This window comes from Somniosus microcephalus, chromosome 20, assembly GCF_052327205.1.
Source record: "Somniosus microcephalus isolate GS21.2 chromosome 20, FLI_Smic_1.0, whole genome shotgun sequence".
Lineage (NCBI taxonomy): Eukaryota > Metazoa > Chordata > Chondrichthyes > Squaliformes > Somniosidae > Somniosus > Somniosus microcephalus.
The window spans coordinates 74,052,978-74,080,665 of record NC_141006.1 but is presented as its reverse complement, the minus strand read 5'-3'; the positions used below and the strand labels follow the sequence as shown (position 1 = coordinate 74,080,665).

At 45.6% G+C, this 27,688-nt stretch overlaps 1 protein-coding gene across 7 annotated transcripts in view; it reads right to left on the bottom strand.

Moving 5' to 3' along the window:
* Nucleotides 1-27,688, bottom strand: part of cd164l2 (CD164 sialomucin-like 2) — a 65,561-nt gene that overhangs the window by 23,003 nt on the left and 14,870 nt on the right. For 6 of the 7 annotated variants that reach the window (XM_085963007.1, XM_085963008.1, XM_085963009.1 and 3 more), the window contains exons 3-4: nucleotides 13,187-13,261; nucleotides 837-911 (exon numbers count right to left, since the gene is read on the bottom strand). In XM_085963007.1, coding sequence (XP_085819133.1) covers nucleotides 837-911; nucleotides 13,187-13,261 — 150 coding nt within the window. The remainder of the gene's footprint in view (nucleotides 1-836; nucleotides 912-13,186; nucleotides 13,262-27,688) is intronic. The other variant, XM_085963011.1, reaches the window with a different exon arrangement.

Here is a 27,688-nt window from a genome sequence, read left to right as displayed (position 1 = left end):
CCACCAAACATTATGGTAACTGAATCGTATGTTAGCAAAGGTTAAAGGGGATGTGGAATTCAGAAGATGGGAGGGAGGAAATACCGAAAGCATAAAATCAGTAGGCAAGTTCATGATCTAGCCAGCCAAGAAAGGAAGCATTAGTACACAATACAAAGCATCAGGTTAAAACCGGCTCCAAACTTTACAGAAGAAAGCTTTCATCTGATCTTAGAATGTGACCAAGGGACGGTTCCAGGAACAGGAGTGACAGCAGACAGAAATAAGAGCAGACAAGTGTTATAACAAAGGTCGATGCCCCCCTAGTCTAACTGAAAACAACGAAGTATTGGAGTTGGGAATGAATTTGGACCAAGCACGCAGAATTCTTAAAGCGTACCACACACTCGCTCTCCATCTGTAAGGAGTCAATGGGATTTGAAAAATACTCCAATACTTGGACCCCCCCCACCAGGTGGGCTAATGCAGAGAAAACTTGGCGGTAAAGTCCCTCCAATCCTCCCCCAACGAAACAAGTGCTGGCAGTCACAGGAGCGTCATGGCCAACTGACAGCGAGTCAATAGTCTCCACTGACAAGACAGGCTCCAATGGACAGCCCAGATAAACACGAGCAACACGGTCCTATTGGAGGGAGCACAACTGATGAGAGAATGGGATTCAAGACCTTCTGAACAACAGCCGATTACATCTGGTGCTGGAGCAGAGGGCTGACAAATATACCTACCAAAGAGAAGTTGATATTTCCAAATAAAAATATCTAGTAACCAATAGACTACCGTCCTTTACCCCACCGAGTGTTTCTAAGCGGAGTACTTTAGTTAGCTTTTCATTTTACCTGTTGTAGTGGAGACAGTCGTAGTGCTAGTGGTGTTGGAGACAGGAACAGGAGCAAGAGAGATTAACTGTAGAACTGAGGAGACAGAATAGTTACATTTTACAGGAATATTCCATATCAAGTGAAATTTTTTTTAAAAATATAAATTGAATTGAGCAACACCTTGATGTTAAAATTCTCATCCTGGTGTTCAAATCCCTCCATGGCCCCGGCCCTCCTTATCTTTAATCTCCTCCAGCCCTATAATCCCTCGAGACATCGGCGCTCCACTTTTTCTGGCCTTTCGAACATCAGATTTTAAAATCACTCCACCACTGGCTGCTGTGCCTTCAGCTGCTTGGGTCCTTAGCTCTGGAATTCCCTCCCTAAAGAAGTGGAGAGGCGGAGAGATTTAAGACGCTCCTTAAAACCTACCTCTGACAAAGCTTTTGGTCACCTACCCTAATCTCTCATGTAGCTCTGTCAGATTTTTTTTTGGTAACACTCTTGTGCAGCGCCTTGGGATGTTTTATTACGTTAAAGATGCTATATAAATACAAGTTGTTGAAACCACCGTTTTTAAAAAAACTTGCCAATTATACTTTCTTCCAAAAGGTTGTGATTTGCCACCAGTCTAGCCACAAGCCATTAACTTTTTTTTGGGTGCACTGTCTAGCTATTACAAAACCCCTCCTCTAATCCCTCTTTAGGGTCCCTGCATGTTCTACTCCTAGGCTTCCACCAATGACTAAATGTACAAGAGCAATCTGTGGTGTGTCACCATCTGATTTCATCACCTCTGCCTGGTGAAGCACCTAGTCTCACTATGCTAAGATTGCTTACCCCCCACCCACACCAACCTTACAGCATCACTGCATTGGTCTACTGCTATTTCTTTTAGGAAAAGAATTAAAAAGTAATTTCAGAAGATAATTGCACCACAATACATTTTCTGTAAACAAAATGGCTTCATAGTGGATTACACAGAAGAATTCTAGCTCATGCATTCTCCCAGGGCCACTCCCAGCAACCAACCACCAATACTGCAGACACCACCAGCAAAATGTGTAATGAGGTCTAGTCTCAAAGGCTCCTGCCCTAACATTGGCCGGGAAAAATTGCACAGCACTGGTACAACATAGGAACAGGAGGCGGCCATTTGGCCCCTCGAGCCTGTTCCGCCATTCAATGAGATCATGGCTGATCTGCGGCCTAACTCCATATACCCACCTTTGCCCCATATCCCTTAATACCTTTGGTTAACAAAAATCTATCAATCGGCGAGTTAAAATTAATTGATCTGGCATCAATTGCTGTTTGCGGAAGAGTTTCAAACATCTACCACCCTGATATGAGTGAAGTTAGTAAACACCTCGAAGAACATAAGAAATAGGAGCAGGAGTCGGCCATTCGGCCCCTTCAATAAGATCATGGCTGATCTTCAACCTCAACTCCACTTTCCTGCACTATTCCCATATCCCTTGATATTCAAAAATCTATCGATCTCGGTCTTGAATATACAGAACGACTGAGCTGCCACAGCCCTGTGGGGTAGAGAATTCCAAAGATTCACCACTCTCTGGGTGAAGAAATTCCTCCTCATCTCAGTCCTAAATGGCCGACCCCTTATTCGGAGACTTTGACCCCTGGTTCTAGACTCCCCAGCCAGGGGAAACATCCTCCTGGTCAAGCCCTGTAAGAATTTTGTATGTTTCAATGAGATCACCTCTCATTCTTCTACTCTAGAGAATATAGGCCTAGTCTACTCAATCTCTCAGGACAATCCCCCCCATCCCACTACTGAAAGGCCTGGCTCTTTTTTTTTTACACTATGTCCTAGTCCTGGAATCCCTAACCAGCAGAAATAGTTTCTCTATCTACCCTTTCTGTTCCCTTAATATCTTGAAAACTTCAACAACATCATGCATTTATATAGCACCTTCAAACATAGTAAAATGTCCCAAGGTGCTGCACAGGAGTATTTTAAGACAAAAAATTTGACACCGAGCCACATAAGGGTAAATTAGGGCAGGTGACTCAAAGCTTGGTCAGAGGTAGGTTTTAAGGAGCGTCTGAAAGGAGGCGGAGAGGTTTAGGGAGGGAATTCCAGAGCTTAGGCCCAGGCAACAGAAGGCACGGCCACCCAAGGTTGAGCGATTTATAATCAGGGATCCTCAAGAGGGCAGAATTAGAGGAGTGCAGATATCTCGGTTGGGGGGGGGGGGGGGGGGGGGGGGCTGATCAAATCACCCTTAATCTTCAAAATTCCAGGGAATATAACCCTAGTTTGTGTAATCTCTCCTTGTAATTTAACCCCTGGAGTCTGGGGTCAGAGATAATTTGAAGGCAGCAACACATGCAACTGCAGTGAGGCCTAGTAACTTCAGGATGCAGGATTACATTATATTTCATAGCCTTTCAAAAACGTCAGCCGGTCAGTTCTACCTTGACGAATTCCAGGGTAGGGAGAGTATATTTCTAAAAGTGTTAGCTCAGTAATATTTATTCACCAATAGCTGAATGAAATTCACTTAACGTGAAATGCATTTAAGAGCCCAATGGAAGTTCTGCAGTGTCTCAACAGCTTTTCTCACTCAACTAAGCTGGATTCAAATTTAATAGAGTATTCACAAATTAAGCAGTCACATGATATAACTTGGCAGTAAAACATGGAAGAATTCAGTTAAAATCCAACAGCCTCATTCCTGCAATAAATTGAACCCAATCACATTTCTTCTGATACGAGATGGAGGAGTTGGTCAACAATGTGACATTGGGTTGAGGGGTGGGGGTAGGGGAGAAAGGAGGAGATTAAAAAAGTTTATTTTGCTACAGGTAGTAGGTTCAGTCACTTTCCATTAACTGAGCAATTTTTTTTTAATTTTTTTTTTTTTTTTTTTAAATGTATTCAGATTACCACTGGAACCATGAGGCCATCAATATAAGATAGTCACCAAGTAATCCAAGGAATTCAGAAGAAACTTCTTTATCCAGAGAGTGGTGAGAATGTGGAACTCGCTACCACAGAGTGGTTGAAGCGAATAGTATAGATGCATTTAAGGGGAGGCTGGACAAGCATATGAGGGAGAAGGGAATCGAGGGTTCTGCTGATAGAGTTAGATGAGGAAAGACAGGAGGAGGCTCGAGTGGAGCATAAACACCGGCATGGACTGGTTGGGCCGAACGGCCTGTTTCTGTGCCGTATATCCTGTGCAAAAATGTTGAAGCAATTCTTTTAAACTTGATGGAACAGCCAAACTATCACAGGATGTACTTCACTGCACTGATATTAATCCCAAACCTCGATGTTTTTTTCTAAAGCCCCAAACCAATTTCAAAGCTCAATCCCAGGCAAACAGATACAGCCACATTTATTGAACAGAAAAAAAATTGTAAAATGTGTGCACCAAACCCCAACTAGTCACACACACACACAGAAACCCCACAGTGCAGATAGAGGCCATTTCGGCCCATCGAGCCTGCACCGACACACATCCCACCCGATTCCCATAACCCCTACACCAACACATATCCCACCCTATCCCTGTAACCCCACGTATTTAATCCCCCTAACACTAAGGGTCAATTTATCATAGCCAATCAACCTAACCTGCACATCTTTGGACTGTGGGAGGAAACCGGAGCACCCGGAGAAAATCCACGCAAACACGGGGAGAATGTGCAAACTCCACAGACAGTCGCCAGAGGCCAGATTCGAACCCTGAATTGTTAAATCCCAGAAAGGGAACTGGAATGTGTACTCTGCGTTTGGTAGATCACAAACATCCTTTCACCTACTAGACATACGCTCAGATGTCATAGAGTCATAGAGTAATACAGCACGGATAGAGGCCCTTCGGCCCATCGTGTCCGCGCCGGCCATCAAGCCCTGCCTAATCTAATCCCATATTCCAGCATTTGGCCCGTAGCCTTGTATGCTATGGCATTTCAAGTGCACATCCAAATGCTTCTTAAATGTTGAGGGTTTCTGCCTCCACAACCCTTTCAGGCAGTGAGTTCCAGACTCCAACCACCCTCTGGGTGAAAAAGTTCTCAAATCCCCTCTAAACCTCCCGCCCTTTACCTTGAATCTATGCCCCCTAGTTATTGACCCCTCTACTAAGGGAAAAAGCTCCTCAGCATCCATCCTATCTATGCCCCTCATAATTTTGTACACCTCAATCATGTCCCCCCTCAGCTCCAAGGAAAACAAACCCAATCTGCCCAGTCTCTCTTCATAGCCGAAGCGCTCCAGCCCTGGTAACATCCTGGTGAACCTCCTCTGCACCCTCTCTAACGCGATCACATCCTTCCTGTAGTGTGGCAACCAGAACTGCACACAGTATTCCAGCTGTGGCCTAACCAGTGTTTTATACAGCTCCATCATAACCTCCTTGCTCTTATATTCAATGCCTCGGCTAATGAAGGCAAGTATCCCATAAGCCTTTTTTACCACCTTATCCACCTGTTCCGCCGCCTTCAGGGATCTGTGTACTTGCACACCCAGATCCCTCTGACCCTCCGTCTTGCCTAGGGTCTTGCCATTCATTGTGTATTCCTTTGCCTTGTTAGTCCCCCCAAAGTGCATCACCTCGCACTTTTCCGGGTTAAATTCCATTTGCCACTGTTCCGCCCATCTGACCAACCCATCTATATCGTCCTGCAGACTGAGGCTACCCTCCTCGCTATTTACCACCCTACCAATTTTTGTATCATCCGCGAACTTACTGATCATACCCTTTACATTCATATCCAAGTCATTAATGTAGACCACAAACAGCAAGGGACCCAGCACCGATCCCTGTGGTACCCCACTGGCCACAGGCTTCCAGTCACAAAAACAACCTTCGACCATCACCCTCTGCCACTAAGCCAGTTTTGTATCCAATGTGCCAAGGCACCCTGGATTCCATGGGCTCTTACCTTCTTGACCAGTCTCCTGTGCGGGACTTTATCGAAGGCCTTACTGAAATCCATGTATACCACATCCACTGCGTTACCCTCATCCACACACCTAGTCACCCCCTCAAAAAATTCAATCAAATTAGTCAGACATGATCTTCCCTTGACAAAGCCATGTTGACTATCCCCGATTAATCCTTGCCTCTCCAAGTGGAGACTAATTTTGTCCCTCAGGATTTTTTCCAATAATTTTCCTACCACTGATGTTAGGCTCACTGGCCTGTAGTTCCCTGGTTTTTCCCTACTACCCTTCTTGAATAATGGTACATCATTAGCGGTTCTCCAGTCCTCTGGCACATCCCCTGTGGCCAGAGAGGTCCTGAATATATGTGTTAGAGCCCCCGCAATCTCCTCCTTTGCCTCACACAGCAGCCTGGGATACATTTCATCCGGGCCTGGGGATTTATCCATTTTTAGGCCAGCTAAAACCGCCAATACCTCCTCCCCCTCGATGTTAATATGTTCGAGCATATCACAGTCCCCCCGCCCTATTTCTATGTCTACATCGTCCTTCTCCATAGTGAAAACAGATGCAAAAAATTCATTTAGAACCCCTCCTACATCTTCCGGCTCCACACAGATTGCCACTTTTGTCCCTAATGGGCCCTATTTTTTCCCTAGTTATCCTCTTGCCCTTAATATACTTATAAAACATCTTAGGATTTTCCTTTATTTTGCTCGCCAGTGTTATTTCATGGCCCCTCCTTGATCTCCTAATTTCTTTAAGTATCCCCCTGCACTTTTTGTACTCCTCTAGGGCTTCCTCTGTCTTTAGCCTTTTGTATCTACCAAAAGCCCTCCTTTTTTTCCTAATCCATTCTCGTATATCCCCTGACATCCAAGGTTCCCTGTGGTTTTTGGAACCACCCTTGACGGGAACATGTTGCCATTGTATGATCTCAATCTCCCTTCGGAAAGCCTCCCATTGCTCCGATGCGGATTTTCCTACAAGTAGCTGATCCCAGTCCATTTTGGCCAGATCCTGCCTTATCCTATTAAAATCGGCCTTCCCCCAATTTAGAACCTTTATTTCCGGCCCATCCCTGTCCTTTTCCATGACCACCTTAAATCTTACCATATTATGGTCACTATCACCAAAGTGCTCACCTACTAGCACTTTTTCCACTTGGCCGGCCACATTCCCTAGAATTAGGTCCAGTACCGCCCCCTCTCTTGTAGGACTTTCTACATGCTGGCTCAAAAAGCTCTCCTGGATGCACTTTAAGAATTCTACACCCTCTGCCTTTCACACTCTGACTATCCCAGTTAATATTGGGGAAGTTGAAATCCCCCATTATTATTACCCTATTATTTGCACATTTCTCTGAGATTTGCCTACATATCTGTTCCTCTGTCTCCCCCTGACTGTTTGGAGGCCTATAGTACACTCCCAGCAAAGTGCTTGCCCCCTTTTTGTTTAAGCTCCACCCATATGGCCTCATTAGAGGACCCTGCTAATATATCATCCCTTCTTACTGCAGTAATTGACTCCTTAATTAATATTGCGACACCCCCTCCTCTTATACCTCCCCCTCTGTCACATTAACAATTGTTGAAACAAACTTCAAACAAATTGGGATTGCATTAAAAAAAATCCAATATCTGAAAATTGCAATGGCCAAGACAAACTAACATTTAGTGGCAGATCGCCTTTCGGTTAGGTTAGAAACAGGAGGTTTTGAATGTAACCCAGGGGAATGGAGTTGCTTTTTAATGGCATTAGGAGAAGAGTCATTTCTCATTTTCCAATCCAAACTGAAATCAAAATCTGAAACAGTGTGCAGTCTTATAGTCCATAGAACAAAATGAGGGAGTCAGCTTTGAGGAATACTAGATGCAGACAAAATAATAAAAGACCCACAGCACCAGGGGTACAAACTGACCACAGGAGTGGAGGAACAAGGACTGATGGCGGTGCTAGAGTGCAAAATCAAAAAAAGAGGTAGATTTTGATAGGTTTCTGGAGGAGCTAAATTTTGAGGAGCTTTTTTGAAGTAAAGGTAGCAAGGCAGAGGGATTTTGGAGGGGGTTCCAGAATGTGCAGCCCAGGTGACTCAAAGCTCTGCTGCCTAAGCCAGAGCTGATGTGGTGGCGGAGAGGAAGCAGGGTACAGAGAGGAAGACGAGAACAAGTATTTATACAGCGCCTTTAATGTAGCAAAACATCCCAAGGCGCTTCACAGGAGCGTTATCAAACAAAATTTAACACCGAGCCATAGAATGAGAAATTAGGGCAGGTGACCAAAAGCTTGGTCAAAGAGGTAGGTTTTAAGGAGCATCTTAAAAAGGAGGAAAGAGGCACGGAGAGGTTTAGGGAGGGAATTCCAGAGCTTAGGGCCCAGGCAGCTGAAGGCACGGCCACCAATGGTGGAGCGATTAAAATCGGGGATGCTGGAGGCCAGAATTGGAGAAGCGCAGATATCTCTGAGGGTTGCGGGGCTGGAGGAGATTAAACAGAGATGGGGAGGGGCGAGGCCATGGAGGGATTTGAAAACAAGGATGAGAATTTTAAAAATAAATGCAAAAAGGAGGCCAGAAGGTAAAGAGAGTGGAACACATGCCTGAAACAGGAGGCTGATGGAGTTTGGTTCAGTAGGGAGGGGCAAAGTCATGGTGTGACTTGTAGATACAGAACAGGGACTGTTGAAATTGATGCATGGAGCAGTTGGGGGGGGGGGGGGGGGGGGGGAAAAAGAGATTGGTGGGGTGGCATGCGCAATATATGAAAAAAAAAGCTATCTTTGGAAAAAAAAGGAATGTCACGTGGTGCAAGTCTGGTTATGGTGAGGGAGGCGGGAGACTTTTACTTAGCATTTTGTTCACCTGGAGGGCAATCACATTTTAGGGTTCTACCTTAATTTCAGAATTCACCTTTTGAAGATAGTGGTTTTAATTGACATAAACCTTAAAAATCAGATAGGTTAATGATCAAGAGTTTGATTTACAATAGGCTTTTACTCTGCAAATATTGGGAGGTATTTCATTCCTCCACCATAATCAAGACCTTCATCCAGTCAACATCAGCTTTACATCTGGAATTCTACAAGCCATTCCAATTACTGCGGAAACAGGGCAAATTAATTTATTCATCTGAAATGAATAACTTTACAACTAAAATGGTTTTTAATTAAAAAAAAACACAATTTGGTGTGCCCACAATATTGCAGAGGAGTTTCCCTGCTGTCTGCCACAGGGAAAGTTGTTGTCAACGCAAGAATTCTCCTCAATCGCCTTCTCCCAGTGGCTGAAGAGCGCCTCCCAGAGTCGCAATGTGGATTCCGCCCACTAAGGGGCACAATGGACAGGATTGTCACCACGTGCCAATTACAAGAGACATGCAGGGAACAGCACCAACCGCTGTACATGGCAAGCCGTGATCCTGAGCAACGGTTCCACCACAGACACAATTCATGTATGGACCGGGGTCAAGCAAGGCTGTGTCATCGCAGCAACGCTCTTCTCGATCTACCTTGCGGCAATGCTCCAGCTCACCCTCCGTAAGCTCCCCGCTGGAGTGGAGCTAATACAGAACAACTGAGGAACTGTTCAACCTCCGTCGACTCCAGTCCAGATCTAAGGTCGTCCCTTCCTCGGTCGTCGAATTATAGTATGCAGACGACGCTTGCGTCTGCGCACACTCGGAGGTCGAACTCCAAACCATCGTTAACACCTTCACCGAAGCGTACAAGAGCATGGGCCTTACACTAAACATCCATAAGACAAAGGTCCTCTACCAACCTGCCCCCGCCACACATTACTGCCCCCCCCGATAATCAAAATCCATGACAAGGCCTTGGACAACGTGGACCACTTTCCATACCTCGAGAGCCTACTGTCAACAAGGGCAGACGTCGATGACGAAGTCCAACACCGCCTGAGGAAGTGTGTGTTTGAAGACCAGGACCTCATGGTCTACAGAGCAGCAGTGATACTCACCCTGTTGTATGCCTCAGAGACATGGACCATGTACAGCAGGCACCTCAAAGCACTGGAGAGGTACCACCAATGCTGCCTCCGCAAGATCCTGCAAATCCATTGGCAGGATAGACGCACCAACGTCAGTGTTCTCGCTCAGGCCAACAACCCAGCATCGAAGCTTTGACCACACTCGATCAGCTCTGATGGACAGGTCACATTGTCCGTATGCCCGATACGAGACTCCCAAAACAAGCGGTCTACTCGGAGCTCTGACACGGCAAGAGCGCCCCAGGTTGGCAGAGGAAACACTTAGAGGACACCCTCAAAGCCTCCTTGAAAAAGTGTAACATCCCCACCAACACCTGGGAAACCCTGGCCCAAGACCGCATAAAGTGGAGGAGAAGCATCCGGGAAGACGCCGAACACCGAGTCACTTCGCCGGGAGCAAGTGGAAGCCAAGCGCAGGTCAACCCAAGCACCCCACCCACCTGCCCCTTCAACCACTGTCTGCCCCACCGGTGACAAAGGCTGTAGGTCCCGCATTGGATTCATCAGTCACTTGAGAACACATTTTTAATGCGGAAGCAAGTCATCCTCAGTTCTGAGGGGCTGCCTAAGAAGACCGGAGAAAGACATTTGAAAACAGATCGCAGCCGAGCTAGAATTAGTGCTATTAAAACCCATCCTGTTACACCACCATTCACATTGTGATGATTGAAAAGAGCCAATGAGGCAGAATAAATCTGGTCAGTGATGAGTGTTTTCAACATACATCAACGAGAGTCTCCCTAAATTAGTCAACAGATTTTAGGATAGGGTCTAATTCTGGAATTGCAACATCTGGGTGTGTTCAGGGCGGTCAGATAACTCAGATCTGCAATAAGTATTAGGAACCTGTGACACATGGACACTATAATCCTTTTGCAACTTGTGCAGTGCTAGTTCAGTCACGGGGCACTCGTGTGCATTTTTTATGCATTAAGGAAGCAGCGAGGTTGGTTATCTTCAAAATTATAAAGAAACAATGTCTCTAAAGTGGCAAGCACAAAAAAAAGGCACAAATTACACCGATGGACATTCGCTCATTGGTTGCACAGGAAGTGACAATCCACCTGGCTCTTCTCCCTCCCTTTCCGTGTCAGCCATGGCTCAGTGGGTATCTCTCGCCTGAGGTCAGAAGGTTGAGAGTTCAAGACCCACTCCAAGGACTGGAGCACAAAAAAAAAAATCTAGGCGGACACTCCCAGTGCAGTGCTGAGGGAGTGCTGCACTGTCGGAGGTGCCGTCTTTCAGATGGGACGTTAAAAAGCGAGGCCCCGTCTGTTCTCAGGTAGACAAAAAAATCCCGTGGCACTATTTCGAAGAGGAGCAGGGGAGTTATCCCCGGTGTCCTGGGCCAGTATTTATCCCTCAAATCAAACAGATTATCTGGTCATTATCAGATTGCTGTTTGTGGGAGCTTGCTGTGTGCAAATTGGCTGCAGCGTTTCCTACATTACAACAGTGACCACACTTCAAAAAGTACTTTGGCTGTAAAGCACTAATTTCTGTGGTTGCAAAAGGTGCTATATAAATGCAAGTCTTTCTTTAGGGTTATAAAATTTATACTTCAACTGTTGAGGAGTTTACTCGGCCAAGCACCCTGGAAGCTCGGAGGATTCTCATCAGCCGCACTTGGATGCAGAGAGAACAAAAATGTAACCTTTGGGACTTAGATTATCTGTTTGGCCGAAAACTAGCCTCAAAGTTGATCTCTCTTCCAAAAATGGACAACGGGAGCAGAGAGGCAGAAGAGTACAAGTAGGATATTGGTTTAGTTAGATGAGTGAAAAAAAGAGACAAATTTCCCCACGCAAATTGTTAGTTTTCTTCAACCGATGCCAAGAATCAACAGCGTCTGCCGCACAAGAGCAACTGCACGAATGCACGGGTCCACAAAGGGATTTTTGTAAAGTCACTGTTAGCTCCAAGATGAACAATGGAAGCAGAATGCTGAAGAAAAAGGTGCGGTAAATGTTAGCTTAATGAATGGCAAATAGATAGAGAGACTCTCCTCTCCAATTCTCAAGGTCTCTGCTGACCCCAGAACATTTGCCATGAGCACACACTGTGGTCAGCTTTTCAATTAATTTCTGCTGCGAAACACACTCCAAGAAAAGCAGATAAGACACTTACGACAGTCAGTCAGTCATTGTGCCCCAGTCCTGGCAACTTCAAACCTTTATGCTAGGCAGAGGTTTTTTTTTTGGTATTTCTCGGTTGAATACAACAGGCCAAAATATGTGTTCTCCTTTACAGCTTTTAGAAAAGAGAGACGATGCGAGATGAAACAGTTCACAGTGTTGCAGCCAGACTGTGCCAGCGGCCAGACTTGAGCAGGGGAAATTGTACAGTGCAGCGAGCTGGTTTGCAGATCATTCTTCCCTACCAATCCAGCACTAAACTTAATCCAATCCAAATAGCAAAATGCCCCTTCTACAGCCCCCAAGAATGGGGTATAGATAGCTGGAATCCCACAACCTAGAGTCGGCCCCCCCAGTACGGTGTGCAAGAAAGGACATTCTATGTAACCCAAGTTTGGCGCCTGTACCTCAACAGTAATACACAAGGAAAGGTCACAGCTATCCAGGTACATGTGATTATTTAAAGCTGCAAATAATCACGCCATTAGCCTAGATATGGAAACGTAATAGTCTTTGAAGGAAAAAATAAAAAAGTGAGGAATAAACCCACAGGTAGAATACAGGAGACTTTGGTTTATCCGGAGGTTGTATGGCTGGAAACCTCGATCTACCGGCAGAAATCAGGAGCCGTGGTTGTTTTCCTTCCCGTGGCTTCACCCCCCCCACCCCCCAACAGTCAGGCTTTGGAAAGTCTCTGAAGCTGTTGCTAAGCTACAGAGACGCTTCCAAGGTACGGGCCGACTGTTGCTTAGCAACAGCTTCAAAACAGTGTTTGTTGTCAGATATGGAGATGAAAATCTCCGTATGCCCGGCAGTTTTGATAGGACCGAGCTGTTGCTGATCTGTCGGTGCCGGATATAACAAAGTTTCCTGTACCAGGATCATCCAATGGTTCACAATTGTAATGATTGTTAGAATTATGAGAGAACTCGCACCGAGATTGAATGCAGGTAGCATTTCTCTGACTGGTGCTAAAATAATTGTTCCTTTTTAATTTAAATGTGCAACACCAGGACACATTCAGATTCCAGGCTCAGCCAGAACCCAAAATGTGAATGGGATCTCTTTCAGGGCTAGTCTGAACCAAGCACTATTTTCCATGAGCTTTCCCCCACCCCCATTCAAATCGGTTAGAAGACAGGTGTAAATTCTGAATGGTGGTCAGGATTTTTTCTGAAGTACTTGGGAGAAGTGCACCAGTTTTTTTACATTCCCGCTTGCAGTTAGCGGCGAGAGATCTGCAGTTCTGGGACCAGCATTACTAACGCACATCTCAACCTTGTGCAAAAGCAGCCATGGCGCGTCTTACCTTCACACATTGAAGACTCGTCGTATATAGTGCAGTCTGTGAGATTGTCAGATGTCTTTGAGATACACAAGATTTCTGGAAGAGAGAGAGAGACCAGTTTTACTACTTTACCTGGGTGGTACTCAATCCCAGCTGCAAAGATGCCCTTTAAACATTCAAAATAATAAATTGCTTTAAAAACAGTAATCACTACTACTTTTCAAAAAGAATGAACAGACAAGAACACTTGACGGGAAGCACATTCAATATTTTAAAGCTATTGGACCCAAGTTGTTACCCAAAAAAACTTAACCCCTCCCCTGCCTGGGAAATACAGATAGGAGCTAAACAAGCTCCCTTGTCCAAAATATAGTTACTAGTAAAATTCATTGTGAAGACACGAGACTCATTAGACTGGTTAACCTCAAGAGTGATCAGTTGACGTATTCTTCCCATTAGCCTGTACGCCACTTCTCTTCCAATTCCCCCCTTCCCCTGATTCTATCAGATGGGCAGGGGCCTAGGAGCAGACACTGATCCAGGGAAACAAATTATAAACAAGTCAACCATTCCAGATATTTAAATTTACATCTTCGGCAGCACCCCTCAAACCCCCGACCTCTACCACCTAGAAGGACAAGGGCAGCAGGTGCATGGGAACACCACCACCTCCAATTCCCCTCCAAAGTCACACATCATCCTGACTTGGAAACATATCATCGTCGCTGGGTCAAAATCCTGGAACTCCCTCCCTAACAGCACTGTGGGAGCACCTTCACCACACGGACTGCAGCGGTCCAAGAAGGTGGCTCACCGCACTTCAGGGAATCAGTAGCACGAATATAAAATTCAAGTTGTGGTCATGTAGGGTCATAGGCAAATTTAAAGCAGCTTTAGTTCATGCATGCAATTTCACTGCAACTTTAACATTGCAAAAATCCAGGCCAATATCTGTAGTCAGTGGTGAAGGAGCGACACTCGCCGTTTATTGCGCTTCCGGCTGCCCCCGGGCTTTTGCGCAGCAACTTACTGTCATCAGGAGACAAAACAGTGAGGCGCCCTCTACAGGGGTGCTGCGGTCTGCATGCGCGCGCACATATGCACATGAGTGAACAGGACAAGCAACAACCCATCTTCTCAACCAACCAGATTGACGAATCCTTACTGAGACTCGCAGAGTGTCTAAAGCAGGAAGTGTCAGTGAGACGATTTAATTCAATGTAAAATCATGCACAGAAAGCGAAAGAGACGGGGAAAGAAAGATGTGATTAAGAGAGGGGGGGGGGGGGGGGGGGGAGAAGAGAGAGAGAGAGAGAGACTTGTAAAAGTTTATTCAGTGCCAGAGAGGTTATTTGACAGTAATTAAGACTTAACCACACCATTAATTCACTTACAGTTGAATGGACAAGCCCAAATGTTTGCTGGCGTGTTTAGTGAGTAACCTTGTTCCTTCTAATTTTTTTTTTGGGTGCGCCTTCAAGGGCTGCAATTCGAATTTCTGCGCATGCACGGTTTTTCCCCCATTGTAAAGCCAGCAAGCGGCCTGCGCGGGACCTCCAGACCGCTGCATGGCCGGGCAGCTTAACGGGAACATTGGTGGGCAAGTGCAGCAACTTCACACCCTTCCATGTGTTTGAATGCAGAGTCCCTCGGCGAGGAACCAGTGTAGCGCAGCTTGTGGAGGAACTGGGTAACTGACAGCAACGTCCAGATTTCGGTGTTTAACTGCGCATGTGCGACGCCAGAAGTTGCTGTCCGATTTACTCCATAATAACAGTGAGTGCCGACAGCCCCGCCCTTATTCCTACCGCAAAATCCGGGCCATTATAGAGCAATACGAAAAGTATGGGGTATTGCGTTTCCTGCTGTAGAAGAGCACAAGGACAGCAACTTCTAAACATCTTGGACAAAAAGCTGTTTCAGTTGCCCCCACTGCACTTCATGAGAAACGTTTACTGGCAACTTCTGTAAGCAAAGCTTATAAGCAGGGATATGAGCCAATGTGATTGCATTAAGTTACTGAACAATGGATTGCCTGTTTACAATGCATGCAAGAAGCAGATTTACCAACACTATAACCATTGTGTGTGGGGTTTCTATAAAACATGGGCTAAAGATTACAAATTGACAGGTTGGGGGGGGGGGGGGGGGGGGAAGAAAACAAAAAGGGATGGGGAGAAGGGAAAAGGGAATTACATTACACAGGATATACGGCACAGAAACAGGCCAGTCGGCCCAACCAGTCCATGCCGGCGTTTATGCTCCACTCGAGCCTCCTCCCGTCTTTCCTCATCTCAATCTATCAGCATAACCCTCTGTTCCCTTTTCCCTCATACATGTCTAGTCTCCCCTTAAATGCATCGATACTATTCGCTTCAACCACTCCCTGTGGCAGCGAGTTCCACATTCTCACCACTCTCTGGGTAAAGAAGTTTCTTCTGAATTCCCTATTGGATTTCTTGGTGACTATCTTATATTGATGGCCTCTAGCTTTGCTCTTCCCCACAAGTGGAAACATTCTCTCTGTATCCACTCTATCAAAACCTTTCATAATTTTAAAGACCTCTATTAGGTCACCCCTCAGCCTTTTTTCAGGAGAAAAGAGACCCAGCCTGTTCATCCTTTCCTGATATGTATACCCTCGCATTTCTGGTATCATCCTTGTAAATCTTCTCTGCACCCTCTCCAGTGCCTCTATATCCTTTATAATATAGCAACCAGAACTGTACGCAGTACTCCAAGTGCGGTCTAACCAAGGTTCGATACAGGTTTAGCATAACTTCCCTACTTTTCAATTCTATCCCTCTAGAAATAAACCCTAGTGTTTGGTTTGCTTTTTTTATGGCCTTGTTGACCTGTGTCGCAACTTTTAGTGATTTGTGTATTTGTATTCCGAGATCCCTTTGTTCCTCTACCCCACCTAGACTCGCACCTTCCAAGTAATAAGTGACCTCCCTATTCTTCCTACCAAAATGTAATCTCACATTTATCTGTGTTGGACTTCATTTGCCAATTACATGCCCATTCGGCAAGTCCTCCTGTAACATGTTGCAGTCCTCCTCAGTATTCACTATCCCCCCCCCCCCCCCCCCAATTTTGTGTCATCTGCAAATTTAGAAAGTATGCTTTTGATTCCAAAGTATAAATTAATATAAAAAGAAAGCTATTGTTTGTTTTTGAAATTAAATTACAAGTCAAGCTTTTCAAAATGATGGCAACTGTCCTCAAAAAGTTCACTTTTTTCACAATTACTGATCTTTCACATTTGAAAGTTAGGTACAGGTAATTTGTAACATGTCTACCTGGGACAGAAATGGCCAACAAGTACAGGTCAATTTATCTTGCAATGTACTTCAAACCACACACACACAGTTTGAACTGATAAAAAAAAGTGTTATTTACTGTTTTGCCCACAAATCAGTCTTGTACATTCCTATGTTAGAGTCTACAGACTTATTTTCAGTTCGGTAAATGTCCCAGAGTCTACTAAATTTTACAGTACATTAATTCAGTACTCTTGGTTACTTGGTAACAGTCATGTGATACAGGAGGATAACGATCTAACCAACGTGAAGATTAGATTACACGCACTGTATTAAGTCTACAATGCTGATTTGCTATAAACCATTCTAATAAACAAGGCATCAGCTTACATACTGTAAACACTCTTGCCATACAGTAGCCAGTTAACAGAAACAGGCACTACAGCAAGATGGATTCAGGCATTCCAGCTGCTAAGACTCTTGCTCAACAGGTTCTAAAACTCACAATTCCCTGGATTTTTATAAAAAGGTGGTGAATCTTTGGAATTCTCTACCCCAGAGGGCTGTGGAGGCTCAGTCGTTGAGTATATTCAAGACAGAGATCGATAGATTTTTGAATATTAAGGGAATCAAGGGATATGGGGATAGTGCAGGAAAGGGAGTTGGGTCGAAGGTCAGCCATGATCTTATTGAATGGCGGAGCAGGCTCGAGGGGCCGAATGGCCGACTCCTGCTCCTAATTCTCATGTCTGTTTCTAATAGTTTTCACAGCAATTACATTCTGTAATCAACTCTTCAATTTAAAAAATGTACACAGGCAGGAAACAAAAACATCTGTGCTGAGCAAAAACACAAGGCTCACCCAGCAGCTACTTTCCCTGCTACTGGAAGTTGCAGAAGGGAGGGTAAATAGACAACACCCAAGTAACGGAAATATTACCATTAAAACGGCAAAAACTAAGATTAGGTTGTAACTGTGGCATAAACTTTAAAAAAAAAACATATCAGCTCATGAGGCGTGCATAATCATTGGAGTGTTCCATTAGAGTTTGTTCCAAGGAATCGGAGTGCTTCCTTAGGACATCAATGGCTACGTGCAGTCAGAACAGAGGCCTTGCATTCAGTGGAAAACATCTGCCCCAAATGATATTCATGTTCCAGACCGTTAACGTATAGTTTGCTGTAATGAATCTTTTCTAAAAGATCAATCCAGTTAGTCCCACTCCCCTGCTCTTTCCCCATAGTCCTGCAATCTTTCCTCCAAGTATTTATCCAACTGTATAGAAGAACATAACAAATGAGGAGGAAGCCATTTGGCTCCTCGAGCCTGCTCCGCCATTTAATGAGATCACGGCTGATCTGATCTTGGGCTCAGCTCCATTTCCCTGCCCTCGCCCCATAACCCTTCACTCCCTTATTGTTCAAAATACCTGTCTATCTCCACCTTAAATATATTCAATGACCCAGCCTCCACAGCTCTCTGGGGAAATTCCTCTTCATCAATTTTAAATGGGTGACCCTTTATTCTGAAACTATGCCCCCTAGTTCTAGATTCCCCCATAAGGGGAAAACAGCCTCTCTGCATCCACCCTGTCAAGCCCCCTCAGTATCTTGGGTTTCAATAAGATCACCTCTCCTCATTCTTCTAAACTCCAATGAATATAGGCCCAACCTGCTCAAACTTTCTAAGTCAACCCCTTCATCTCAGGAATTAACCCCGTGAACCTTCTCTGAACTGCCTCCAATGCAATTATATCCTTCCTTAAATAAGGAGACCAAAACTGTATGGTCTCACCAATACCCTGTACAGTTGTAGCAGGACTGCCTTACTCAACCCCCCCTTGCAACATCAGGCAGTGCATTCCAAATCCTAACCAATCGTTTTATAAATAAAAAAAGTTTCTCATGTCACCTCTGGTTCTTTTGCCAATAGCCTTAAATCTGAGCCCTCTCGTCACCGACCCTTTGACTGAAAAGCCAACCTTCAGCAGCGCAGAGCGGAGCGCGCAGGCAGGCAGCTTTGCTGGGAGCCCAGGCTGCCATCTTGGCTCGAGTCCAGCATCTCCTCTGGATAACAAAGCACGAAGGAGAGCGTGGAGGATTGGAGTACGTCACATCACTCCGGCACGTTATGGTGCAGCGCATGTGGGAGTGCAGAGACGCCGCCCCCATGGGTGTGGCACTGGCGTCCTGGGAGAGGCACATGCGGTCCTCTCGAGGACCAGGGCAGCATGCCTGCTTTGCCACTGGCCTCTCAACTGGTCCCTTTGTTGGTGCCAGACAGCTCCAGCTGGCACCGAGACACTGCAATCCGCAGGCAGCTCCTCCAAGGCCAGAGCTCCGGCCATCTCATGCACTCCCTTGCTATCGCCACTGGGGAACCACCTCGTAGGAACACCAAAATAGGCAAATGCACACACACGCTCACACGATTCAAGAAATGGACGCGCTTCCCGTTGTAGTACATGGCTGGTTATTCCATGGGGAGCACACCGGGATAGGTGGGTGCAATCTATGGTCCCCTGCACCAGAGGAAGTCCAGCCATTCGGAAAACCTCACAGCTCTTTCCTTAGCCTCCAGAAGAGTAAATCTTGCCATGAGCGAGAGTGTGCATCGGTGACCTCCCAGATGGAATGGTGCACAGCAAACCGACTTATACTGCTTACATCAATTGTTGCAGTCTGGAATGACGCACAAGCATAAAAGTTGAGCAAGAGTGAATGCAACAGCCACAGGCAATACTGCGCATGCAGGGACGCTGGGGTCCAGTTGTTGCTGCAACAGGTGATGCAGCTCTGTCAGTCCCTCCCTAAGGCAGAGGCACCTGACCAAAGTTCCCTCGAAGCTGTGCGGCCACGCAGTGATGGGAAAGGTCCCGCATGGGCCCCTCACCGGCTTCTCCATTGTAGATACCGCGCGTGTGCAGAAAGTTAAAGGGACCGCGCAGAACATAGCAGGGAACACTGCACCTGACATAATGCTCCTCCCTCAGGCAAGGTATACACTTCCTGAAGACGGACATGACTTAAGGCCTCCTTCACTCCAAGAACACAAGAATTAGGAACAGGAGTCGGCCATTCAGTCCCTTGAACCTGCTCCGCCATTCAAGATTATGGCTGATCTTAGACCTCAACTCCACTTTCCCGCCCGATCCCCATATCCCTTGTTTCTCAGTGCCCAAAAATCTAAATCGATCTCGGTCTTGAATATACTCAACGACTGAGCCTCCACAGCCCTCTGGGGTAGAGAATTCCAAAGATTCACCACCCTCAGTGACGAAATTCCTCCTCATCTCAACCCTAAATGGCCGACCCTTTATCCTGAGACTATTGCCCCCTAGTTCTAGACTCTCCAGCCAGGGGAAACAACCTCTCAGCATCTATCCAGTGAAGCCCTGAGAATTTTTTTAATCTTTCAATGAGATCGCCCCTCATTCTTCTAAACTCGAGAATGTAGGCCTATTCTCTGCCCTCCTTGCTGTTCCAGCCCGAAGGCAGACCAAGCACCATAGCCACCTTCCAAGACGGTGCTGAAGCCAATCCTCACAAAGACTGTAGCCCCTCAAAGGCTGGTCAACACAAAAGAAAAGCCAGAGCAATTGCTCGAGCGCAAAGCAGAAACCTACAGAGACTAACCAGAGACTTGCCTGAATGGAGGCGAGGATCCTTGTAATACTGCTGCCTGTTCCCACCCGGATTTGCTGGATGGACCAAAGAATGAACAGCTTCAATGCTGCCACACACACTAATACCTCTCAAGGGTCTTAAACAGATGCAGGACGCTAGTATAAATATTCTGATTGGTTGCTGCCCTCCCTCCCTCCAACCCACCAAAAACATCCTCAGACAGCCAAGTGGGACAATGAAGTCACCAATCAAATATGGCGGCACTTCGGGTGCTGATTTGGCATAGGAGACTGTTGTGTATGTAATATGTGTGCTACTTTGAACCTATGGACAGGACTGCACTACTTGTTGGGCGTAGTGATACGCAGTACCACTCCTGGCCATAGGGGTATAAATAGTACTGTGGGTACTGATCCCCCTCAGTTCCCGCCTGTGGGCATGAAGTAAAGACCTATGTATAGTCCCTACCTCCAACCAGTAAAGTCCTGTTTGAGTTATACGTTTAAGTCTTTGTGTTAATTGTTCAATACAATACACATACTTAACACTGGCGACGAGTCGGTTCGAACCCTGCGGCAGTTATTCCAGGCGGCTTCGTCCAAAGACAGGACGTTGAAGAGAGGTTCCAATCCTCAACACCCCACTGAAAACCTGAAGGGCAGCAGAAATCCTGACAGCTTCCAGCGACTGGAAGCGACAGGCATTAGGACCCTGAAGCCTCCATAACCTCGTGGGTAAGCCAGAGCCCGGGAGGGCGCGAGCGGGTAAGCCAGAGCCCGGGAGGGAGCAAGAGCCGCCGAGCGGGTGAGCCAGAGGCCGGGAGCCGCTTCAAGCGAGAGGCGATTAGCGGGCCAGCGATCGCACCGGTGATAAGGGCTGAGAACCGTTTCGGGCGGGCGGCGCACCAGCGATCGCACAGGAGATAAGAGCCGCAGTCGGGCTGAAAGTCAGCGACGAGAAGCGCGGGAAAGCCGCCATTTTTCGCGGGAAAACCGCTGGGGAAGAAGGCAGAAGCGGGAAAACCGCCATTTTGTGGGCGGAGGACGACGGCAAGAGCGGGAAGCCGCCATCTTGGATAACAGTAAAAAAAAGAGAAATTGCAAATCTGATAAAGTACTACAATGCCTAAACACGGGAATATTAGCAACTTTGATAGTGACATCGAAGATTGGGCCATATATGTTGAACGAGTTAAAAAATTATTGTAAGGCCAATAAAATTCGTGAGGCTGATAAAGCACTAACATTGTTAAATTTAATGGGTGCGAAGACATACGGGCAATTGAAACACCTGTTATCACCAGATGAACCAGCGGATAAGACGTTCGATGAGATTGTTACTGTCCTGAAAGATCATCTAAACCCCACGCCGCTGATGCTAGCGGAACGATTTAAATTTTACGACAGAAGGCAGCTACAGCATGAAAGCAATGCTGATTATTTGCTGGAATTGCGTAAATTAGCGAAATATTGCCAGTTTGGAACGGGACTGACAGAGGCACTTCGAGACAAATTTGTGTGTGGTTTATTTAAACAGGATACACAAAAGCGACTGCTCGAGGAGAATGAGCTGACGCTTGAGAAGGCGGTCACTATGGCAGCAGCACACGAAGCCGCAGCGAGAGGCACGGCAGTAATGCAGCTACGGTCACCGGAGCTCAGTGCACACAAATTGGGTGAGAGTTCTGGCAAATGTTATCGTTGTGGAAAGACAACGCATGATCAGAACCAGTGTTGGTTTAAAAACCAAGAATGTAGAACTTGTGGTAGGCTTGGACATATAGCTAGAGTATGCAGGTCAGGGAAGACGACCAGCAACAAGAAGTCACCGCAAGGAAAATACGCAAAGGTACACAAGGTGACCGAACAGGAGTCCGATTCAGACGCTAGCAGTAATGAACTGGCTAGCTTAAGCTGTAATGAACTGGCTAGCTTAAGAGTACTCAACGCTGGTAAGGGTGCAGACCTCCAGACAATTTGGGTCACTTCAGATAGAAGGAGTCCAAGTAAAACTGGAATTGGACACTGGATCGGCATTGACGGTCATAAATAAGAAAGATTACGGAAAGTTATTCCAACATATTCCCCTACAGGATACGGGGATTATATTGAAAACATACACGGGGCAAAGAGTGTACCCCATCGGGAAAATAGAGGTTGCAGTGGCCCACAAGGGCGAAGACAGTCAAATAATGGACTTATATGTGATATCTGAAGGAGGTCCTCCACTACTAGGACGGGAGTGGATTAGGAAAATGAATATGGACTGGCATTTCCTACAAACAATAACGAGTGAGAACTCGGTGAAGATAGTCGGCCCAGACTCTGGAACGGATGATGGTAAGCCCAACTCAGGTGCAAAAGACAAAGTTTCAGCACAGAATTCCACTGAGCAACAACAACATAGTTTAACTGTGGATTCTGAGTCTGGCAAGTCTACTGATGTGCCCATTTCTGAGGGACACCGGGCTCGAACTCAACTCCATTTCAAACTACAACAGCAATTAGAACAAATGCTTCGCCGTTTTGAGCAAGAGTTGAATGCAACGAAAGAGTTCTTTGATATAGAGTTGGAGAATCTGGAAAGACAACAGAAGCAGCTGATGGAGAAAATGGAGCAGGAGCACACAAAACGTCTGATGTCAGAGGAGTTAACGGTCAGCCAACTCCTGCATATGCTGAAGGACAGGACTCTGAAATGGGAAAAACTTGAACATGAACTTCAATATTCAAACGAAAGGGGTTCGGAGCTCTCAAAGGTTATTGGAAGAGCTGAGGTGGCAACACAGACTGAGATGACTGCAACAGAGCAGCCCTTGAATGCCAAAAGTACGCTGACTCACGTCAACGTAGAACAACAGACCGCTGAAACAGCTGCTCCGGTAGAGGGATTGCATAGTCCGATCAATCAATCTCCAAAGGAAGTTGAAGTATTAAAATCACAAATGAGGTCACTAGTAAACGACTTGCTGAAAGCCCAGAAAAAGCTGGATGCAGAGGTACACATGAAGAAGTCTCTTCAGGAAAGATGTCTGGATTTGGAACAAGAGCTGGCTAACGTCCAGCTGGGTATGGAGGAAATAGACGACCCTCTCGCTGGTCTAGCTCAGGACGACACCGAATATTACGATGTCCTGTCCTGCCCAGCTTGTAACTTCGACTCCCAAAGTGCAGAAATCATGGAGGAGCACCAAAAGTCTACGGAACATCGGGAGAAGCTGGCTCTACGACGGAAACAGGAGGAAGAGGAGGAACTGCGCATGCAGCTGGCAGCTGTGGCAGCTGACAATGGAGCCCAGAGAGTCTCCAAGAAGCAGAAAAGGAAAAGTAGAAACAGAAGATGACCCATCTGAACCATTATCACCTCTACCAGATCACACATGTGGTCCCTCCGAACGGAGCCAATTCAGTTCGGAAGTTCAAACTGTTAAATCCATGGAAGGACTATTGAATGAGTCACTCCAGCAACGTGAACCAACTACACCACAGAGATTGAATCTGTGAACTGTTTTCCGCAGAGACTGAATCTGTGATCTGTTTTGACATGAAGTTATCTATGTATCTATGTTATTCTGTTATGTAAACCTGAAGTTATATATGTATATATGTTATTACGTTATGTTAAATGGGGAGATGACTGTAAAGCTAGGAAGGGAGGAATGTTGTGTATGTAATATGTGTGCTACTTTGAACCTATGGACAGGACTGCACTACTTGTTGGGCATAGTGATACGCAGTACCACTCCTGGCCATAGGGGTATAAATAGTACTGTGGGTACTGATCCCCCTCAGTTCCCGCCTGTGGGCATGAAGTAAAGACCTATGTATAGTCCCTACCTCCAACCAGTAAAGTCCTGTTTGAGTTATACGTTTAAGTCTTTGTGTTAATTGTTCAATACAATACACATACTTAACAGAGACCATGACTCGATTTTGGCAAGCTTATCCCTGGTTTTACTTCCAAAAGACAGGCGAAACAAATTGAATTTCACCTTCGATTATACTTTTTTAAAGGAATTTCAGCTCAGCCAATACCCTAGGATTTTTACAATGAACCTATCTAGCATTTTCCTGGGGGCAGAAGTTATTATTTCTGTAGCTTGGGAGTGCAGAGATGATTTGAAGCCCCAGTATCCCATTATACAACAGCGGGTCAAAGTATAGACCAGTTAATTGTGTTATACCAAGCAAAGTGCAAGAGTCACCATCCATCTAGGTGTTAAACGCTGGCAGCAATTCATTTTCGACCTCCCCTGAAGATGCAATTGGTTATAAACTCGTTTACTTGCTTATTGAGAAAGGATCTGTGCCTTGGAGGAAACTTGCTCAATTGAGGAAAAAGACTTCAGTCCTGTGGTACAAGCATGGTGTCCAGACTAGGCATATCTACAAAAGGCAGAGAGTTCCTTTCGAAGCTGCAGGTCTAAGTCACTGCAGCAAGGGACTTTGTGCTTAGAGACAGATTTTACTTCATTAAAATTCAGTTTACTGCATCCCAAAAGCAACCAAGGATCTTAAGGAGGAGGCCATTCAGCCCCTAGAGCCTGTTCTGCCATTCGATTAGATCATGGCTGATCTATACCTCAACTCCATATCCCTTAACACTCATACCCAACATATCTTTCTCAGTTTTGAATTTTTCAATTGACCCCCAGCCTCAGCTATTGAGGGAGAATTTTCTAGATTTCCATTATCCTGTGGGAAGAAGGGCTTCCTGACATATCCCATTCTCCCCCCCCCCCCCCCCCCCCCAAAAGAGCGGTCACGCTCGAATTTAAAGGCTATGCCCCTTCTGGACTCTCCCACCAAGGGAAATAGTTTCTCTCTACCTACCTTAATCAAACCAAATAATCATCTTAAACATCTCAATTAGATCATCTTCTAAACTCAAGGGAATACAAGCCAATGTCTATACAGTCCGCCCTCATAATTTAAACCTTTTAGTCCCAGTATCATTCTGGTGAACCTGTGCTGCACCTCAGAGGTCAATACCTCCTTCCCGAGGAGCAGGGCCCAGGACTGAGCGCAGTGTCCAGGTGGTCAAACCAGAGCTTTATAGACTTCCACTCCTTTGTATTGGTTAGGTTGATTGAAGGTAACAATTTAACGTGTTGCTGAAACTACCATATTTGTTACTTACAGGAAGCTTTCTGGTATCCGGCACAGACGGGACCGACGTGGTGCTGGTTCATCAACAATTCCAGATAACCGAACGCTATAGTAAAAGATACGGAGCTCAGAGCTCCATATAAAGCAATAAACCCTGTGCTTCAAAACAATCGGCACAAGTTGCAAGCGTCTTTGTAGCTTAGCAACAGCTTCAGCTACACCCTGGCACAGCAACAAATGAAGTAAAAGTTAAAAAAAAGTTACTTGAACCAACTCCTGAATTTTGCCGGTGGAGAGCGTTCCGGTTATTTAGGGGCCGGTTAATCGAAAGTTTCCTGTATTTTCCAATTCATCTGCTGTTTAAAAATTGTACTTGTAATAAATGTAAATGAATAATTTAGCCTGAACTATGACGTGCTTTTGCTGATTTAGAGGTCAGCGATACTGCAAAATATGGGCCATTTGGATTTCTTTAAGTTATACTTTTGGTCCTCATTAGGTTAGAATTGTTTTTGGATAATATTTTTGGTGGAGGTGGAGGAGCACGAGAGCGAGCGTCAGTCATGTACAATTGTTGCGATTTGGATGTCAACTAATTTAATATGAATACTACAAATTCATATTGGCCCGTGGCAAAACATCCTTTCCAAATAATTAAATGAAATGACGACAAAGAAGCCCTTTCCGCTCCACCCCCAGTCATATCTAGCCATGCAAATTCAGCTCGACCAATATAAAGGCCAACAGTCACAGTACAACACAGACTGATGTGGGCAAGGCAGAGCGAGCACAGGTCACCATCATGCAATACCAGTCATGTTACAGTAATGTACCTGAAATTTGAGCAAGTAAACCAGGCTACTTTTGGCTGAGGTAGTCAAGAAAGAAGCAAACTACAGGAAACTCTTATCCGGCACCGACGGGACCGGCGTGGTGCTGGTTTATCCAAGAGTCCGGATTACAGAGAGGTATAGTAAAAGGTACCAGAGCCCCGTACACAGCAACAAATCCAGGCTTCCCTGTTGCTTAGCAACAGGTGCAGGAACCCCGGTTACACGGCCACAGATCCAGGAACGGCCACTAATATGAAGTAAAACTTACCTGAACCTACTCTTGAATTTTGCCGGTTAAGAGATTTCTTGTTATTTAGGTGCCAGTAAAGCGAGTTTCCCTTGTATAAATCAGGAGCCTCAACATCAATTCATCCCAGAACTGTCACCGTCTTATCCCACACAAAGCAACAGAGCACAAAATCCTTGTGGCACCAAAAGAAATTAATGAAATAATTTATTTGTAATGCTGCACTTCATAAAGTGTCAGCTGTGGCTCAGTGCATAGCACATTGCCTCAGTCAGAAGGTTGTGGGTTCAAGTCCCACTCCAGAGACTTGAGCACAAAAAAACCTAGGTTGACACTCCAGTGCAGTGCTGAGGGAGTGCTGCACTGTCCGAGGTGCCATTAAACCAAGGCCCTGTCTGCACTCTCAGGTGGACGTAAAAGATCCTATAACACTATTTCGAAGAGGAGCAGGGGAGTTATCCCCGGTGTTCTGGGGCAAACAGTGACTACACTTCAAAAAGTACTTCATTGGCTGTAAAGTACTTTGGGACGTCCGGTGGTCGTGAAAGGCGCTATAGAAATGCAAGTCTGTCTTTCAACTGAAGTACATTTGCAAATTTTATAAAGGCACCTATGCATTTCAGCCCCGTTATTAAAAAAGAGAATATCTAAACAAGCCAACAATATTTGTAACTCAGTTCTAAAAAAGTGTGTCTGTTGCTGCAACCTGAATGGCAATTTACAGGGTGAAACTGGAAGATGAGGAACGAGTCAGACAATTGCAGCATTTTTCATGGCCCGGCTCAAGCAGTTGGAGCCTCCTGGTTAATAAGCGAGCAGGCATCTTTGGATGGGAGATACGAAGCAGGTATCTTTGGATGGGAGATACGAAGAATACAGCTGCCACTGGCGATACCAATCCGAGCACATGGCCGGGTTCATCTGCAGGAACTCTTGCTTCAAAATGACTTCTCATCGAGCAATCAAGAACCCACCGAATTTAAACACATACAGGCACAATGCGCAGTACAAATACTTCAGATCTCAGCAAAACAAGTAGATTGAATAATTACCAGCAATTTAAATGATTGTACTATTTGAACAAACAGCTGAAAACTGCTCAACAAAAATTAATCTCATACCAGATTGATGTACAGTATATAGCAGCCACTCCACAAGCTCCATTTGTAGTCTTGTCACAATTTGACAATCAGCTAAACAAAATTAAGTATTAGTGAGTAGAGGCCTCTGAAAAGACAATTTCCAATTTAGCCCCAGGAAAGCAAAGAGCAAGAGACATCTGCCCATTCTCTTCCGCTCACCATTGCCCAGGGCTCCAAACACTCCTTCCATGTAATTTCTCCAATCTAAAACTATTCACTGATCACAGTGCAGTCTCCTCTGCAGTGGGGAACCAAATGAGGGTTCGGCGACTGCTCTGCCAAACCACCTTAGAATCATAGAAT